This window comes from Fundulus heteroclitus, chromosome 21 (genome assembly GCF_011125445.2).
Source record: "Fundulus heteroclitus isolate FHET01 chromosome 21, MU-UCD_Fhet_4.1, whole genome shotgun sequence".
In the NCBI taxonomy this organism is placed as follows: domain Eukaryota; kingdom Metazoa; phylum Chordata; class Actinopteri; order Cyprinodontiformes; family Fundulidae; genus Fundulus; species Fundulus heteroclitus.
This window is the reverse complement of record NC_046381.1, coordinates 38,946,317-38,965,341: the sequence shown is the minus strand read 5'-3', so window position 1 is coordinate 38,965,341 and position 19,025 is coordinate 38,946,317. Positions and strand designations below refer to the sequence as shown.

Genomic DNA, 19,025 nt, shown 5'->3' with positions numbered 1-19,025 from the left:
CCCCCAACCTGTACAAAATAAATGATTAATTAGCATATTCTCTGATGATTTGTCTGTGATGAGATATACATATAACAAATTTAACATTTTTTTTTAGCATGTCCCACTGTGAGGGGAAATGCACTAAAAGTGAAGAAAGTGCTAAATGTTAAAGTTTAATGGCTAAATTCCTCCATCCTATAACACCTCATCAGGGCTAAATGTGGCGGAGAAACACAAAGTGGAAGAAAAAAGGAAGAAAAGTGATAAATAGTTTCAGATTTTGCTGGTAAAAAGAATCTTTGCATATTTTAAGCCTCTGGGTCAGAACCTGTGGAACCGCCTTTCTCTGCAGCTTCACGTCTTCTGGGGTTTGTCTCCTGCAGCTTTAGACGTCCACACACTGAACATGTTCTCCATCCTGCTTTGGAAAACATCTCCAGCTCAATCAGGTTGGAAGGAGAACATCAGTTTTAAAGTCTTGCCTCAGATTCTCAGTGGACTTTAACTAGGCCATTCTAAACCATCCCATTATAGCTCAGGCTGCTGGTTCTGCTGGAAGGAGAACCTCCACCTCAGTCTCAGGTTCTCCTGCAGCCTCTAACAGGTTCTCCTCCAGGATGTTCCTGGTTCATCTCCATCCCACAGCCTCATGCTGCCACCACCGTGTTTCTCCATGGATGATGGACAATCCTGTAGACAGCCTGTCTGCAGCTCAAAACACTGTTAGATAAATCTGCTGTCATGGATTCAAAAAGCTGCTGAGAACTGAGGAAACATCTCCAGCTACTGAGGGTTAAAACGATGGAGAAATATAATTATAACAGATTTAGATTAATTTAACAGGAATTTAAACTTCAGCCCAAACAAAGCTGGCTCTGTTTGGACTTCTTTGGTTCTGAAAGTTTGAACTGATTTGGGTCAGAATGAACCGGTCAGGATCATAACTGGACGCCCCGGGTAAACTGGTTCTGGTTCTGGTTCTGCTGCTCACCTCCATGAAGCAGGAAGTTCTGGTTCTGTTCGGACTTTCTAACCCGACATAAAGTGGGTCTTTTCCTGCTGACCGGGACGAGCTGGGACAGGAATCCCGTGGGCGCGCCTCGTCCCGACCGCGCGCGCGGACACAGGGCGTGGCCACGTGGACGCGCGAGGAGACGATAAAAGGCGGCGGCCACGCGCCTGGAGCTGCAGACGCGCAGGAAGTTCTGGAGAAGAAGAGAGAAAGCTGAGGAGCAATGAGGGAAATAGTTCACATCCAGGCGGGTCAGTGCGGGAACCAGATCGGAACCAAGGTTTGGACCGCTTTTAACTTCTGTTCATAATACTTTTATTAAAATTAACCACATGTTTTACAACTTTTAGCCTGATAGATGCCAACATGTGAGGTCATTTATCTCATCAGTGACTTTATTGTGGCGCTGACTGAGTTCTGCTGGGTTCGGGCGTCTCTGACCCACCGGGCTCAAATGGACTGAAACGTCCTGATTCCCTCAGGAAGCAGAAACACGTGGAAACTTTAACACAAGAAAAAGTCAAAATAATTTCTGAGCAAATTAAACTGAGCTTTAAATCACAAAATGAAAGTATATAAAACTAATTTCCGTCCGTCCGTCCGTTGTCTTCAGCTTATCCGGGGTCGGGTCGTGGGGGTAGCAGCTTCAGTAGGGAGGCCCAGACGTCCCTCTCTCCGGCCACTTGGGCCACCTCCTCAGGAGGAATCCCAAGGCGTTCCCAGCAGAGAGACATAGTCCCTCCAGCGTGTCCTGAGTCTTCCCCTGGGCCTCCTCCTGGTGGGACGTGCCCGGAACACCTCACCAGGGAGGCGTCCAGGAGGCATCCTGACCAGATGCCCGAGCCACCTCAACTGGCTCCTCTCGACGTGGAGGAGCAGCGGCTCTACTCTGAGTCCTCCCCGGATGACTGAGCTCCTCACCCTATCTCTAAGGGAGAGCCCAGACACACTAGGGAGAAAACTCATTTCAGCCGCTTGGATCCGGGATCTCGTTCTTTCGGTCACGACCCAAAGCTCGTGACCATAGATGAGGGTAGGAACGTAGATCGACCGGTAAATCGAGAGCTTCTCCTTTTGGCTCAGCTCTCTCTTCACCACAACGGATCGGTACAGCGATTTAATGATGCTAATATTTATTAGACTGTTTTGTTTCAGCTGAAGAAGCAAAGTGTGGAAACACTGAATGAAGCTCTGCCTTCAAACTAAACTTTGAAATTATTTAGCATTTTAGTCATTTAAACACAGGCCGGCCTCTTAATGAACTAAAATAAAAGTTTTCCTCCAGTTGTTCTTTGTTAATCATTTTTCAATTTACACACTAAACGTGAGCAAATAGTTTCTTAGCTGAGTTATTTGAATAAACGTAATCTCCTAAAATATGAATCTAACTAATCAAAATGAACATTTAAGTTTTGTTTTACAGAATTAAGAGTTTTTCCAGATGCTCTGGAACACAGAGAGCAGCAGAAACTGAACCACGGAGAAGATCTGAGGCAACAATCAGAGCTGAAAGCTGCTCAGTCTGAGCTAAATGTTGTGAAAGCAGGAGAACAGACTGAGGGACGATGAGGGGAACGATGGACAGGTTCTTGCATTTTATTGATGGCTTTGCAGCAATCCCTCATGCCAAGCATGCATGTAGCGACAGTGGAGAGGAAAACTCTCTTTTAGCAGGAATAAACCAGAACCAGATGGTGAACGGTCATCTGTCCCGACTCCCGACCCACCGCGGGTTAGAGAAGACGGAGCAGAGGCACAGCAGCACTGACCCAGGAGTACTTTCTATGTTAGAGAAACCGGCTGATAGATGGGTTCTGGAGAGGCGACACAGCTGACCACATTTCAAATGCTAAACCTTACGGTAAAATAAAAATCAAATGATTTTTCCCCCAGGGAGATGGTAAATATCTGTGTCTCTGGTCCTTGAGTCAGAACCAGATAAACTCATGGTTCTGCAGCAACAGTTTAAAACATGACAGATCCTTAAAGCTTCTTTCAGGTTTTCTTCAACCCTGAATCCATCAAAGGAAGAAAACGTGATGAAGATTCAACAGAACCGCAGCAGAGAAACATTCAGTTCTATCTAAACATCATGAAAGATGCTTCACAGGAACCACAGAAAGTCCAAACATGGACTCTCTTCACTGCTTTAGCTCAGCGTCTGGATCTGTTTCAGACTCCTGAGGAGCTGCTGAGTCAGTCTGACACAGAGCAGAGCAGTCGGTGCTGCTGGTCCGGTTCTGATCCCTGCAGGAGCTCAGATCCTCTGATTCACTGGAATAGATGGCAGGTCTGATGCAGTCAGAAGTGTTTTTGGACTGAAGGGCTCAGTAGGCATCAGTAGTCAGTGAAGGGACAGTCCAGACTGTGGTTCTGGTTCCACTCACTAAGGTTCTTGTCTCTGCTGCAGTTCTGGGAGGAGATCAGTGACGAACACGGCATCGATGCTGCTGGAAGCTACGTGGGCGACTCGGCGCTGCAGCTGGACAGGATCAACGTCTACTACAACGAGGCGTCCTGTAAGTTCTGCAGAACCGGGCCTGTAGGCCTCCACTATAGCCCCCCGTCTAAAATAACCCCCCCCCATCTGTGTGTGCAGCGCATAAATACGTCCCCCGGGCGGTGCTGGTGGACCTGGAGCCAGGAACCATGGACAGTGTTCGCTCCGGTGCCTTCGGCCAGCTCTTCAGACCAGACAACTTCATCTTCGGTGCGTTTTGTTCTGATCCGGTCTGCAGGAGGAGCCTCAGATCTGTTCTGATCCGGTCTGCAGGAGGAGCCTCAGATCTGTTCTGATCCGGTCTGCAGGAGGAGCCTCAGATCTGTTCTGATCCGGTCTGCAGGAGGAGCCTCAGATCAGCAAACGGAGCAGAGCTCAGAAATGCAGCGGTTTCATCTTTCACTAAAGCATCTTCTGCCTGCAGGTCAGACAGGTGCTGGCAACAACTGGGCCAAAGGCCACTACACGGAGGGGGCGGAGCTTATGGACTCGGTGCTGGACGTGGTGAGGAAGGAGTGTGAGCACTGCGACTGTCTGCAGGTGAAACCACTCAGCTTTGACTGCTAGAAGGTTTTAGCCTGATGCAACGGGTCAGAGGTTCTATTTAGCAAGAAAACACATTTTCTACTTATTAGATTTAAAGGTGACTCAGTCAGAACTTGATAATATATTTACCATCAAAGCTGTCAGATTTTCCTGTCATCTGTTGGTGATCCTAATCAGATGCTCTGCAGGCTTTCAGAAGGTTTCTCTGAGGGTTTCCTTTAGACGTTTGGCTGCTTCTCTCCAGATGGATTCCAGTAAAGTCATTATTGGAGGACCGGGTGATAAACCACTTCCTTCTGACCCATGCAGCCTTTGGCGTTAGTTGCCAGCAGCCTCTAAAATGCTAATGTTCCCATTTTATTTGAATCAATAAAGCAAATCCTGAAGCTAATAATTAAATTTTAAATCTAGCATTTATAGATTCCAAAGGGATGTTTGCTGAGAACTTGTCCATCAGTGACTAACTGAAGGATGCTGAGGTTCTCATGTCCTGTCAGATCGTTGCTGTTTTTGTTCCTGATGAAGCTGAGACTCTGAGATTATCCTCGGCTACGAAAAGCTTCTCCTTCTGCCCTCTGCTGCATGGATCCACATGTTGTTGTAAAAGTTTTCTGATTTAAAAACTCTGAAAGACCTTCAGGAAGTCTGGAGAACAAAGATCTAGACTGTAAAAAGGTCTGACAGCTGGGAGAAGTTATAGAAATCATTATAAATAACTAAGTTTTTACAGCATGTAAACTATAGCTGCATATTTACATTATTGTTTCTCGTTAATCAATGAAGCCTATCTTATCTTAACTGCAGCCTGGTTGCGCTTGTAGATTGCGCTCTACCGCCATCTAGAGGTTGGCATTGGGAACAATTATTTCAAAACTTTGCTCATTTGCAAAGTGTCTCCATCTATCTAATATATTTGAATATTGAGATTGATACATTTAACTTATACTGGACATTAAAGAATACTTATTTTAAACAATAGTTTTTAAGTTCAGGCAGTCCAGTTTTTAAATAAATTAGTTTTGTTTGAAAATCAGTTTCAAAGAAAAATCAGGTCAAGTCAGTTGGAAGAAAAATCTCCCTTTTTATATTTTTATGGCATGATTCTATCATGTTTTTCATTTCTGTAAAATGTTTTTAATCAGCTTTTTATTTTTTGATGACTGATAAACAGTTATAAAATTATATTTAAAAAACACAAAATTAGGAAAAATTATCAAAGTAGATGTTTCATATTTGACTTTAGAAAAGCGAGTCTCTTGACTAGTAAATAAGTTTTCAGCACAAAAGCCAAAAGCTGGGGGATAAAACAAAAGTTTATCAACTTGTAATAATGCTGCTCTCTTTGGTTCAAAGTGCTCCTTTTACTGGGATCAGGATCTGTAGCTGCCAGTTCATACTGACAACTGCAGAAACTGAAAATGTCACATTAAGAAGCGTCCATTAATCAATGCTTTGATTTGTGTTCATAACGTCCTTAAGAACTTCCATTATCCCATGATGTAAAGAAAACCGTCATAGCGCTTTTCTTCAGAGGACCAAATTCAGTTTAGTGCCAAGATCTCTGACAAAATGAGTTTGACCTGAAGAACAGCGGCTTAATGTTTTAATTCAGTTTTATTTCTATATCACTAATTCAAAACTGTTGCGCTCCGGTCCAAGAGGTCACGTGATTCGATTTTTGCTGCTCAGCCAATCAGATCACTGTATTGTCAGCTGAGCGAGTTTACCACGTCATTTTGGCTGCGCCCGTAAACGGTTGTTAACATTTGTTTCCAGACGAAGAAAGCCCAATAATAGCGTTTTCTGGTGCCAGTTGAGAGAGATCTTGATGGCGAGGAAAAAGAAATAGCCCAGACCATCCATCATTCATTTTCTAACACGCTAACCCTAAGCTAACAGAACGCCAGACCAGGGGTACCTTCTATGAAGAGAAAAAATAACAGCAGAACTGTGGTGTCTGGTTCAGATGCTTTCTGGCTGACTTTACCAACCTGCAGGACTGATCTCACTCCATCTCTGCAGCCTTCTGTCTCCTTGAAGATGTCGTTTCTCCTGCAGGGCTTCCAGTTGACGCACTCGTTGGGAGGGGGGACGGGTTCTGGAATGGGGACCCTGCTGATCAGTAAGATCCGGGAGGAGTATCCCGACCGCATCATGAACACCTTCAGCGTAATGCCCTCTCCTAAGGTGCAGCACCTGATCCACGTAGCTGAAACCTTCCCCTGTTTTTATTTCCTCTGCTCTGATGCCTCGCCCCCCTGTCGTCCCCCCGTCATCACCCCCCCTGTCATCCTGCAGGTTTCTGATACGGTGGTGGAGCCGTACAACGCCACCCTCTCCGTCCACCAGCTGGTGGAGAACACCGATGAGACCTACTGCATCGACAACGAGGCGCTGTACGACATCTGCTTCCGCACGCTGAAGCTCACCACCCCCACCTACGGCGACCTCAACCACCTGGTGTCGGCCACCATGAGCGGCGTCACCACCTCGCTGCGTTTCCCCGGCCAGCTCAACGCAGACCTGCGCAAGCTGGCCGTCAACATGGTGCCCTTCCCCAGGCTGCACTTCTTCATGCCGGGCTTCGCCCCTCTGACGGCGCGGGGCAGCCAGCAGTACCGCGCCCTCACCGTTCCCGAGCTCACCCAGCAGATGTTCGACGCCCGCAACATGATGGCGGCGTGCGACCCGCGCCACGGCCGCTACCTGACGGTGGCCGCCGTCTTCCGCGGGCCCATGTCCATGAAGGAGGTGGACGAGCAGATGCTGAACATCCAGAACAAGAACAGCAGCTACTTCGTGGAGTGGATCCCCAACAACGTGAAGGTGGCCGTGTGCGACATCGCCCCCCGCGGGCTCAAGATGGCCGCCACCTTCATCGGAAACAGCACGGCCATCCAGGAGCTCTTCAAGCGCATCTCGGAGCAGTTCTCGGCCATGTTCCGGCGGAAGGCCTTCCTGCACTGGTTCACGGGAGAAGGCATGGACGAGATGGAGTTCACGGAGGCGGAGAGCAACATGAACGACCTGGTGTCCGAGTACCAGCAGTACCAGGAGGCCACGGCCAACGACGGCGACGACAACTTTGAGGACGAGGATGAAGTCGACGAGTAAGGACACGAAAAGCCAGAACTGCTGCTGGAGTGAAATGTTCATGTTAGTCTTTGATGATTTCAGTGAGTTAAGACCGCCTTTCAGAATAAAACCATTTCCACCTGTGATTTCTGGACATCTGGATGATTCTAGATTAAATAAGTTTGTTGTTCATGAAATCATTGAAAAGAAGATCTGAAAGGATTTAGTTCTGTAATCCAGACCAAACTTTTCTGTGCAACAACCAACTTTAGTCCGTTTCATGATTTATTCCCACAGATGTTGAAATTAGGAAAACTAACAACAAACCTTAATTTTTTTCTGTACCTTCAATAAAAAAAACATCTTAGAAATACAAATTACATATAAAATCTTTAAACCAGAGATGACTATAGTGACTTTGAACAGTTAGTTTTGAAGTTAACGGTGCAGACGGGTGATTATTTTGTCCAACATGCAATAAAATGAAGTCATGAAACATGTAAAGAAACTTAAAAGATAAAGACGAGTTGTTTCCTGGTGAGGACGGCGTTTCAGCACCACTTGCAGGAATGGAGGCGATGAAATTGTGCTGCAGGGTTACTTTAGTTTTTCTACTTTAACAAATCTATTTATGTAATTAAACATTTGCATTTTCTAATTTAAGTCAAAGTATTTGTATTATTCTCCCTTGAGAGAAATTTGCCTTGGAGACAAGGATCAGCTGCACTGCACTACGTATTCAATCATTAATAAAATAAGTCTTGGTAAAATACTAAATATAAAATAGTAACAGTTCATAAATCACAGTTAAACTAAAACGATCATATTAAAACTGTAAATCACCCAAACGTATTTGGCTTTTTCTCTGGTGCATTAAAGCACATTTCTTCCAACTGGACACTCTATAAAAGCCTTTAACTCTTCTGTTTATGATTATTTTACATAGATTCAGTCTAATTTTATTTTACTGCTCCAGCAGCTCAGCTTCCTATAAATGAAACACATTTTTTTCCAGATCTGCCTAAACGATGTTGCCTTGTCTAGAAAGTTCCCCCAGCAGTTAAGCTCATTAGGCAGGGAGACACTGACATGCTTTTGATTAATAATTTCTGGATTTATTTCAACAAAACTTCAGGTTTTTGCCTTTAGAAGTTTATTATTGTCTCTTTATGTTAAAGCTTGCAGTCAGCTGAATTCTCCTCCCTGCTCAGCCAGATGAGCCGGTTCTGCTCCATCAGCAGCGGCAGACTTGATTTCCCAGCAGTTCTGTTTGTGTGGAGGATTATCGGCCGTCGCTGTGCAGGACAAAAACGCTCGGCTCTGTGGATCTCTGTTCCTGCAGCGTTTCAGGCTGAAGGTTCTGGTTAACGCCCAGGTCCTTCTGCTGCTGCTGTTTGATGCTGATGGAGACCCTGAATGGACGTTAGGAGACAAAAATGTTTGTTTTCAGGAACAATACTGGAAAACTGATCAATTTAAGAGCAATTAGTAAAAAAAATTTGACTTCCTGTTTGGTTTAAACCGACTGAATCCCTGCAGCAGATCTGGAGTCTGTTTAAAGACTTAAAATTAAGATTTAAAAAAAGAATGAGTCTAAATATGTTCCTTATTATGAGAATATCCATAACTGGCATCTGGATTCTAACAAAAATCCTTTAGTTTCACCAGAAGCTGGAATGTGGAGAAGCCAATAAAGATTAACCAAAAAATAAATGATCAGTGGTGAACTACAGGGTCCTGGAGAGGCCTCACAGGTTGCTGGTTCAATACTGCTAAAAAAGAGGCAATGCGGGAACAAACATTTAATTCAAGGAGAAACAACAAAGTGGGGGGCCTTCAGGGACCCCTAGCGGCCATAACTGGGAATGACACATCATAAAACAGGCTGGATTAATTTAATTTACCTCTGACTGGGAAATTTACACTGCTTAGCATATATAAAGACACGTTTATATATTTCTTAGAGCAATCTGGCATAAAAGATAAATCAGTCCTTAGTTTAACATTTAAAGGAGTTGAGATAGAAGAAAATGTGAAAACTAGTAAACTAAGAAATAATTTCTGCCAACCTGGATTCGGTTTAGATAAGCAGGTACTAAATGTTTGAAACAAGCTGAATCTGGTTTATTTAAATTATGACTAAAAAATATTAACAAAACTGAAGCAGATATTTGCTTTTACAACTAGCTGGAAACCAGTTAGTATCTGATCTGTTTATTTGTTTCTGATGGGAAATCCTCTGTAGTTTAAGTGTAATTGCTCCAGTTTATTCTACAGGAGCTGGTTTATATGTTTCCTACCAGACTGGACACCATGAACCGTCTAAACATGCAGGTTAAATAAAATAATTAAACATGCAGGTTAAAGACGCTCAGGCCGCTGGAAACAAAGTTAACTTCTTCAGCAGCAGATGACTGAAGCACATTTAAAAAGTTTTAAGGTCAACTTTTTGTAACTTTCCATGAAAACCATGTTTTCTCCTGCACATTTTTACTCCTGCAGAAACGTGGTTCAGTTTAAAGCTGCCTGAAGGCTGCAGGTGAGTTTTAAAGATGATGACCTGGAGGTTAAATTATGTGTTTACTCTGAGTTTCTCTGTTAGGGAAAAATCTAAGTGAAAAACTGCATTTAAATACAGGTTGAATTAAAGCTGGGGTTTAGAAACAGCCTTCTTCTCTGAGGGAAACTGTTAGAAGCATTTTTAAAGTTTCACACCAAACTAACAGTAATAATTACTCTGAAATGAAAGTGAAGCTCTCTCCTATAGGCACTCAGGAGAAAAAAGTAAAATCAGATATCTTTTTCTATGTTTATTTTTTACCTTCTGTAATGCTACGCAGATCCACCAGGAGGCGCTGCAACACAAGAACCTTTTCCTGTTGGGTCTGATTGGCGGAAAAAGTTTAACTCTGCTCAGGAGAACTTCAGACTCACAATAACATATGATCCAAAAGTTTATCTATTTCAGTAATGTCATCTTTTATTATTCAGCATAAAGTGATTATATGTGAAGTTTTTAATTTCTGTTAATTTATATGATTCTGACTTGAATCAAAACCCTAAAGGTTTCTTTGAGAAATTTAAATATCCCAACAGACCAACAACAAAAATATTTATTAATCCAGAAATGTTCTACTAGAAGCCACTGATGAACCTCCACCATGAGGCTAAGCCACCAAAGGTCACTGGTGGAAAGTTTAGTGGAAGGAAAAAGTCTTCTAGGAGCAGGAGAAGCCTTCAGAGGATTGTGAAGCGAAGAGTTTGACCCAAACATTTTAGAGCTTCTTCCCCCTGCTGCCGAGCTTTATGGAGATGCTGGTTCCAGTTACAGCAGGACCCGGTACCATTCAACACTTTACTGGACCTGGTACCAGACCTAAACAGTGCATAGAATCCATGGAGTCAAGAGGAAGATGAGAGACACCAGAACCAATGATGAAGATGAGCTGAAGGTGGCTATAAAGGTAAGCTGGGCTTCCAGAACACCTGAACGGAACCTCAGGCTGATCAAATCCACGCTGCACTGATTCATGCTAATGGAGCCCAGACCCGGTTCTGAGGGCGGAACATGGACCTGCTGGTCTACAGAGACACATTTCTGGACTAGAATCGTCTCTGATGGTCTTCAGTCATTTTCTGAGGAGTTTCTGGTTTCCAAACTTTAAATCTCTGAGTTTAGTGTGATTCTAAACGAGCTCCACGCTGTGAACAGCTGAAATGGTGACGGATGCAGCTGTGCTGGTAGGAGCTCATGTTTATAGATGGACCCACTTCCTCTAACAGAACCAGAACAGAACCGGGCTCTGTCCTGACAGCAGCTGTCCATGAAGTCCCGGGTCAGCACCTCCTTCAGCTGTTTAACATACCTCAAGGGTAAAAGGCTCCACTAACGAGCCGGCGCGGGTAATTGGCTGCATGGGGGGGGGGGGGGGATTTAACGAGGGGGTCGGTTACAGGCTGCAGGATTTAATTGGCCATCACGGGTCAGAGAGGCTGCAGGGGGGTGGGGGGGGGGTGAAGCTTTTATAGCATCAACAGAACCGTCCTGAAGGGTTTGTGTGTCACAGCCGAGCTTCTGGGTCTCTGCAGGAATCTGCTTCATCTGATCTCCTCTGCTGGTGATGAGCCTAAAATAACCAGACTGCTTTGATAAAAACGCTGAAAACCTCTCAGTTAAAACCAGTTTGAGCCTCGTTTCCCTTCCAGGCAGACTGACTCTCCTTTAATCTTCTAAACAGATGCTTATCTGTGGTTTTCCAGGCTTTCTGGAAGTCGTTTGGCTCCCATTTCCTTTCTTAAACCTTTCTAAACCCCAAAGACAGCCCAGTGTGACTGACAGAGCAGGATTTTATCTCCCTCACAGAATCAGAGCACTTCTCACTTTCTCCCTCACAGTAAAACATGGCAGAGGAGCTCAGAAGCTAACCTTGGTTTTCTGAGAACTTTCATTTCAGAGACGTTAAACGAACCATTTTTCTTCTCCTCTCCAGAACCGCCGTTTTGTTCAGTTTCTTGCTGCCGATGCTGAAAAAAGCTAAACTGGAGTAAATGTTTAATAAGAAACTGTGAGCTGATCTCATTTCCAGCCTTCAGGACTCAGAGGAGCCTCTCTATCATCTGAGGAGCAGACGGATGTTGGTCTGCTCAGCAAAAGGAGAGAAGGAGGCGGAGAGGAGCTGCTGGAGGAGAAACGAGAAGTTTACAGCTACAGAGTGAAAATATAAACCCCACATCGACCCTTCAGAGAGGAGCTTTAATTAGTTATTCACCAAATAAACTAATTATTTACTGAGAAAATAAAATGCAATGAGCATCTCTGCTGTTTTTATTGGAGTTTCACCTCCAGACTCTCGTATATCAGTCATTTTATTTGTTCAGGCTGCAGAAATGTTGCCAGAACTTCCTGCTGTGACAAACTGCTCTGGTGACATCATGACTAGATCTGCTGTAACGAGGTTAAAATGCCAAATCTAACCAAATAACGCCTTAATATGCTGATTTTAGTTGGTTTAGACTGAGCAGTAACAGAGATCCTCCTCCTGCTGCTTCTGTCTCAGGGCGTTCCTCAGGGCTCTGTGCTTGTTAACCTGACTTTTCCTCCTTTATATTTTACTGACCGTATTTCACCACCATGACTTCCACGTCTGCTGAGATCCACATGGAGTAAACCTTCACAATCTGCAGTTTTCCCTCTATAAACCATCAGTTATCTCCACTTTCCATCAATAAACATTCAACTCTACACGTTGATCATGTCCCTGATTACTGCAACAACTTCCTGTGATTTATCATCCCATCCAACACCAGCAATCACCTCTGGTTATTCAAAGTTTTTATTTATTTATTTTTTAATAAATACGCTGTTTTGATATTATCCCACATTTCTGAGACCTCCACCTCTTCAACAAAGTCCGTATGTTCCTGAACAAGCCAGTTGAAACCTGCAAATGAATATAATTTACACATCGCATATAAAAATGCAGAAACATGAGGAAAATGATGAAGAAAATCTGTAAACCTGATGTCTTGTTTTTTTTCTTTTTAAAAGCAACCAAAAAAGATTTTCTTTTTAAAAAACGTTTCTTTACAATTAGCTGGATCAGGCAGTAAAGTGTTACTAAGCTCTTCATGATGTTAGAGAATCATCAACGTTAATTTTCTGCTTCATTTATTCACCAGCAGCAGGAAAATTCAAATAAAAGTTCATGTTTGCTTTTGGCTGATCTGGTTCTGGGTTTTTATTTGTTGTTTTTTTCCCCTGGTGGATAAAACCATTAGATTGAGCTTTAGTATCAGTGTAATTCTCACTGATTCTGCCTCTTCCTCACCTCTTCTTCTCCTCTTCCTCTCCCGTTCTCTCATCAGAGCAGATTTCAAAGCGTCTCTCAGCCCTGAAGGCATCTCAGCCCCATGGACCGTCCTCTGCTGATCTTTGCAGAACTTTGTTGGTTCTTTCAGCGACGGGCTGTCCGCTCTGAGCTGCTCCTCTGTGGGAGCTGCTGCCATGATGGTGGGGTTATTTCAAAGGAGGCGGTGTCCCTCCTTCGTGTGAAAACACCCTGAAACTTCATGCAGACGCTGGTTTCTGCTGCAGCAGGGACTGAATCCCCTGAAGCTGCAGAGCGGATCAGGTTCTGGTTGCTGCAGTGAAGGGAACAAACAGAGAGGAAGAGGCAGGAATGAGGCTGCAGGAACAAGCCTGAGCGCGACACACACCTCCCTCCCTCTCCCTCCCTCTCTCCCTCTCTCTCTCTCTCTCTCTCTCCCAGCGTGGAGCGTCAGACCAGGAGGAGGAGGAACAGGAGGAACACCACTCTCCGCCCGGAGCCTCTCAGGCTGCCTGACGGTTCTGCTGGGCTCCTCAGAGCTGCATCTCTCTGGCTGAGGAGACCTGCTCCTCCTGCTGCTGCCCGGGTCAGGATCCAGCCCGGCTCGCATTACGCTCCGGGTCACAAAGGGAGAGGTGACCCAGAACCATGGGAGGCAGTTAGGAGGTCCAGCTGGAAGGAGCAGTCCTGGTTCCTCACAGGTCGGGCTGAGCTGCTGCAGAGGTAACTCCTCAGAGACAGAGCAAGCTTCCAGGATGCTGGCAGGATTCCCAGCAGTTATTCCTGATCCACGCAGCCGGAGCTGAACCTCAGCAGCTGAAGGATCCGGTCACCATCAGAGGTTTTATTCTGAATCTGTGGAATCATCAGAGGTTTAGAGAAACCAGGAGAAAAGTTTTGGCAGCATCTCCTCCACCTGGAATCTGAGTCTGGACTTTCCTTCTGGATCCATCAGAAAACTAAAAGCTTTCCTGTAAGAATCAAGCTTCAGCCGTTCTGGCTGTGGAGGTTTCATCGTTTTGGGAGCAGAAAGCATCTGAGGAGCATTTGGGAGCCTGGAAACATGTCAACACCTGTTTCCAGTTTACTGAACGGTAAGGAAACAGCTCCTCACATTATTCCCACAATTCATTCAAAGGTAAATATTTCCACACAAACGTGTCGTAGTTTGTGCTTCCTTCGGTTTATGAGCTGAAACATGAGAGACAGGCTTCAGACTTCAGCTTTCCTCGCTGCTTCAGAGGCAGAAACTCTAAAAATGAGACGAGAAGCTCGACTCGTCGCTGTCAGACCAGACTGACGGAGCTGAGAGGGACAACCTGCTGGAGCTGCAGGAGATCTGCAGAACTTCTGCAGAACTTCTGCAGGACTCCAGAAAGCTGCAGCAGAAGCAAAGTTCTGACTTTCTGCCATCAGAGTCGCTCAGTCAGCCCAAAAAGAAACAAGAAAAGCAAAATGTTGAATAATCTACGGTCCATGCAGGAGCTGCTCAGAACCTCCAGACCCATACGGTGCTTTTAAAGACCCAGCTCTACTGCTTGGCCTTTTAATTTAACAGGGCTTGATACCTTAATTCTTTCTGTTTTCACATATTTTTATTTCTTTTATTTTAATGCATTCTTTAGTCATGTTTTCTGCACATTTGTTCTTTTTTTTACAAGTCCAGTTATTCTGTTCCTGCCGTGCAGCATTTTGCTGCAACTAGTTTTTTTGCAAAAAAAAATAAAATAAAGTTGACACTGAAATTGACTTGATGACAACAAAGAGTCTGAAACAGAAAGAGAATTGTAAAAAAATAACAGTAACTAAACTTAAACTGAACACAGAGACAGAAGGTGAATAATAACGGCTGCAAAGCAATTACTGAGGAAGAGAATTTCATGCAAAAAAAGCTGAAAATGAGAGAAAAATTTATTTAAAAAGTATTAAAACAACAGTAAATATTTATCACAATAGTTCAAACTCAGTATAAATAAATATACAACGTCCAAATATGTAGAACTATACTTTAGAGAAATCCAGCAAAGAAAAGGAATGAAAAACCTCAGAAGGAACCAAACCGACCAGAACCGACGGACTAGTTTGTGTTTTTAAATCCAAATATTAACCAAACTTATTAAAAGTTACATCGGCTTCATTAACAGTATTACCTGGAAGATCTGTGAACATTTTCTTTATTTCAACTCAATCCAGTTTTGATCTGCTTTTCAGTTTTCTGATTTATAAACTCATTTTTTATCTTGTCGTGTTTCTTCTCTCACTGGTGCTGGTAAAGCCGATCGGCTTCAGAACCAAAGAGACGGATCATTTTATTCCCCATGGAAACAGAATCTGTCGCTCTCAACAAGGTTTTAAAAAATAGTCATTTAAATTGAGAAAAGCAGATGTTCAGCTTTAAGAAGCACAAAAACGTTTTCTTTGGTTTCAGCAGAACTTTTCCCACGAGAAGGAAATCCAGGCCTGATCCAGGAATTAGATTCTACCGACTGTTACACCGAGGAAATAAAACAGGAAACCTTGAATAAGAGGGAATAAATTACCAAGGCAGGAATTTTATTAGTGATGTTAAAATGTAAAATTTGATGTTAAGCAAAAAATAGAAACATTTATCAGGATTAAAGGTCAGAAATAAGCAGGAACTAAACGTGTTGCAGGTTTTATGGAACAACATCTTTGTGCTTTCTGGCATAAAATGATCTCAGCTGTTTATATTAAACAATTTAATATGATATAAACAGTATATCTGTATTTGTTCATGCTGTAGGCCTACATCAATAAACATAAAGTATTAGAGTTTTAATTAATGGGATAGAAAGTCCAGCGCTGATGATGAAGTAATTTTTCTATGAATAAACTCCTCCTGACTAGAAGAGTTCATGATGAATGAGTGGAAACTTTTAGGACTATTTAAAGTTAATTTCTGCAGCTCAGATAAAACCTGCAGCTTATGAGCAGCAGCTAAAGTCCATCTTTGTCCCTGAGGGGCCGTTATGGAGCAGCTGTCTGCCCCCCCCACCCCAGGCCCCCCAGGCCCCCATCATCACACAGACTAATGCGGGTATTTTAGGAGCCAGACGATGGACGAACTTCTCCTGGTTTCATTTTTCCTTCAGAGGTTCAGCTTTAGTTCGCTCAGCTGAACTAAAGCTATGTGGACGGAAACGCCGTAAACTTCTGGAGGGAATCCAGTGGTTCTCTGATGGTTCCCTGGTGGTTCTCTGATGGTTCTCTGGTGCTTCTCTGATGGTTCTCTGGTGGTTCTCTGATGGTTCTCTGGTGGTTCTCTAGTGGTTCTCTGATGGTTCTCCAGTGGTTCTCCAGTGGTTCTCCGGTGGTCTGGCTGTTTTTTGCTCCAGTTAAAGGCTTGGATGCTTCAGTGAAGCGACCACAGCCACATCAGGAAATAATGAAGGCTGAACAAACCAAACCCCGGACCAAGAAGAAGCTTGAAAACAGAGCAGCAGCTTTCTTCAATTTTCTTTTGGATGTTTGGGAACCAGAGGAAAGAATTTAATCTCTGAAGCCTCAGAAGGAAAACAGGCTTGTTTTCTGAACCTGCTGTGAACGATCAACGCTCTAAAGTTGGTTTTTCAGCTAAAGATCCTTTTGAAAAATGAGGCTGAAAGGGAAATTTATAAAACCTAATGTAATGAGTTCAAATGTTGTTCTTGTTGGGGTTTGATTTGTTTCTGCAGAGATAAAAAAAAAATGTCTGTTTGTGTCTTTGTAGGTCAAGTTAAGAAGAAAGAATCCAGGATATTCTGCAGCGTCTCACACATCCTTCCTCCATAATGTCTTTTTTTGTTTTTTAAACTCATTTTTTAGTGGCTGGATGCCAACCTATCAGTAAAAAATGCAGAGTGGAGCCTCTATTTCTAGGAAATACTGACGGAACAGGAACGCCTCTGAATAAAGAACATTTGCTGAGTAAATAAAATCAACTTTCTGATATTAAAGAAAGCAAATCTGAGCATGAAAACAGACTCATTGTGCAGAAAAGCCTTCAGATTCAAGCTGGACGATGGACAGATCAGCTACGTATGATTGCACTGGATTCTTTCCATGTTCTGCGGTTTCAAAGCAGAATTTTGTTAAAGTAGCAGTTGACAAAAACAAGGGATAATATTCAGTATTCTTAGTATTAATAAGGACCTTTATCATTTTCAGCCTGCCTGGCAAAGGAGCATCATGGAGATCATCAGGAGAGGAAAAACGGGCATTATAATAACACAATATGCAGACGATATCGCTATTTTCACCAAAGCTCAATAAATGATATTTAGCTTTGATCTGAGCTCCTCCTGACGTAGTGGGGGATTTATAACTACCTCAGAGTCGGCCGAGCCTTCAGCGGGGTCAGAACTGATCGGGACGTCATCATGATCCCTGGAGGATCAGGATCAGGCGGAGGACTCTGTGGAGGCGGACTGTGCCTTCTCAGGTGGCTGGGACTCAGGCTGTGGTCCCGCCGGGGAACCCTGCTCTTTGCTCTGCTCTGGTTTGGCTCCTGGCTCTTCCTCAACGGCCTGGTTCTGGTCCACAGGAGGATTCTGTCCGACTACTGCACCGACGACAAAAGCAAGAGGATCCTGCAGCGACTGGTGAGTCACAACAACCACGGAGCAGAAAACCTTTGAAATGTTCAGCGATATAAAACCAGGATTTGTTTTATTGAGTATTTTCACATGCTAGGAACCTGGTCTGCTGTTGTTGTGATGCAGAACATGCAACTCATACGGGAAGTTAAAAAATATGAAGCGTATCACATGATATGAAGTTTAAATGGACATGATGCAGCTTTGATATTATAGTTGACAGTTTTTGTAATACTGCAGCTTGACAAGATTATTCTGTTTTTGCTCATTGACTGAATCTTAGTGTCTTATTAATTACTTCATGTAATTAATAATTAATAATAATTATGGATTTTAAGAAAAAGATCACGTATTCTTCTCTACTGATGATTGGCTTTCAGTTTAAGACATTTCACATTTTAATGCATTGATTTAGAAAGTGCAACAGCTGTGCTGCAGAGCAGAAGAATGTGTCATCCTCAGTGAATTGTGGTAATGATGCATCAGCTGCACATTTCTTTAGATTTTCTGAGGAGCTTTCCAGGCCTTCAGAAGCAGTTTTGGGAAATGTTGTGGATTAGAAACGGAGAACCGGGACATCCTGTAAAATGAAACCTGATTCCTGCGACCAGCTGTTTTCCGGCTTTCAGTGATCTTTTCTAAGACCAAAATCCTTTGATTTATGAAAATACTGATGCTCCCCATGAATAACAGCAGGAGCCATACTGAACCTTTAACATCTGAGATGTCTGAGTATGCAAATTATAGCCCACTTCAGATTTCTACGTGAAATCTAAGAAATTGTAGGAATGTGGCAGAACGGTGGAGAAGGGGGTTGGAATGGCAGGAATGGTGAAAATATGCAAAGTGTGGCGTTTTTTTTCTACCCGCTCATCTGATGAATTTGGAGCAGTTACCTCAGATTTCGGTCTGAAGGTCAGCCGTGGTCCTGCTGCTCGTCCCTCAGACATAAACAGGCGGCTGGAGAGAAAGCGAGGGTCAATATCTGCTAATATCTGCCGGAGCATCTGCTGCTGCGCTGTGGGCCCACGATGATAACAAGATGCTGCTTTCACAGCAGCTCCAGCACTTTCTGCTCTGCATTTTAATTTTCTCCTCATTTCCCCTCCATCTGTCTGAAACTCCTCTTCTATCCTGGTTTTCCCGTTATCTTTTCCTCATTCGTCTCTGGATTCGGATCGATTTTCCTCATTCCTGCTGCTTTCTAATTTTCTAAGATGCTTTTCCTGCTCATTCTTAACGTGTCTCAGTAACCTGCTCCTAATTTCCCTTGCTGACCACAGATCATGATTTGTTCTTGGATTTTCACCTCATCAGTTTTCTCAGATGGTTTCAGTCTGCAGCAGAAGTTACTCAGTAAAGATCTTAAACACTGAGGCGGCGAACGTTCTCCTCTGGAAATGTTGAGAGTTTAGATTTTTGTCCATGCTGTCGGGTTTCTGGTGGTTCTGTTGATTGTTCTGCGCTTTCTGCACCATCAGGGATTA

General features: G+C 43.6%; 2 protein-coding genes and 1 long non-coding RNA gene across 4 annotated transcripts in view; 2 read left to right on the top strand and 1 right to left on the bottom strand.

The window, feature by feature from the left end:
- The first annotated feature begins 1,152 nt into the window (after positions 1 to 1,152).
- On the top strand, positions 1,153 to 7,261 carry tubb6 (tubulin, beta 6 class V). The gene is made up of 6 exons (XM_036125544.1): positions 1,153 to 1,274; positions 3,405 to 3,513; positions 3,594 to 3,704; positions 3,919 to 4,034; positions 6,099 to 6,227; positions 6,339 to 7,261. Exons 1-6 carry the CDS (start codon positions 1,218 to 1,220, stop codon positions 7,152 to 7,154), a joined length of 1,338 nt encoding a protein of 445 aa, XP_035981437.1. The 5' UTR covers positions 1,153 to 1,217; the 3' UTR covers positions 7,155 to 7,261.
- A 967-nt stretch (positions 7,262 to 8,228) lies between these two features.
- Positions 8,229 to 13,360, bottom strand: LOC118556816. Its single transcript, XR_004927390.1, has 2 exons — positions 12,944 to 13,360; positions 8,229 to 8,527 (listed from the first exon to the last, which is right to left on the bottom strand). It is a non-coding gene; the product is annotated as an uncharacterized LOC118556816 (long non-coding RNA).
- A 66-nt stretch (positions 13,361 to 13,426) lies between these two features.
- The window catches only part of dipk1c (divergent protein kinase domain 1C), a 39,226-nt gene continuing 33,627 nt past the window's right edge, over positions 13,427 to 19,025 (top strand). Inside the window, exons 1-2 of one of the 2 annotated variants that reach the window (XM_012857661.3) lie at positions 13,427 to 14,037; positions 16,674 to 17,544. In XM_012857661.3, the coding sequence (XP_012713115.3) occupies positions 17,323 to 17,544 (222 nt within the window). In that variant the 5' untranslated portion in view covers positions 13,427 to 14,037; positions 16,674 to 17,322. The remainder of the gene's footprint in view (positions 14,038 to 16,673; positions 17,545 to 19,025) is intronic. The other variant, XM_012857660.3, reaches the window with a different exon arrangement.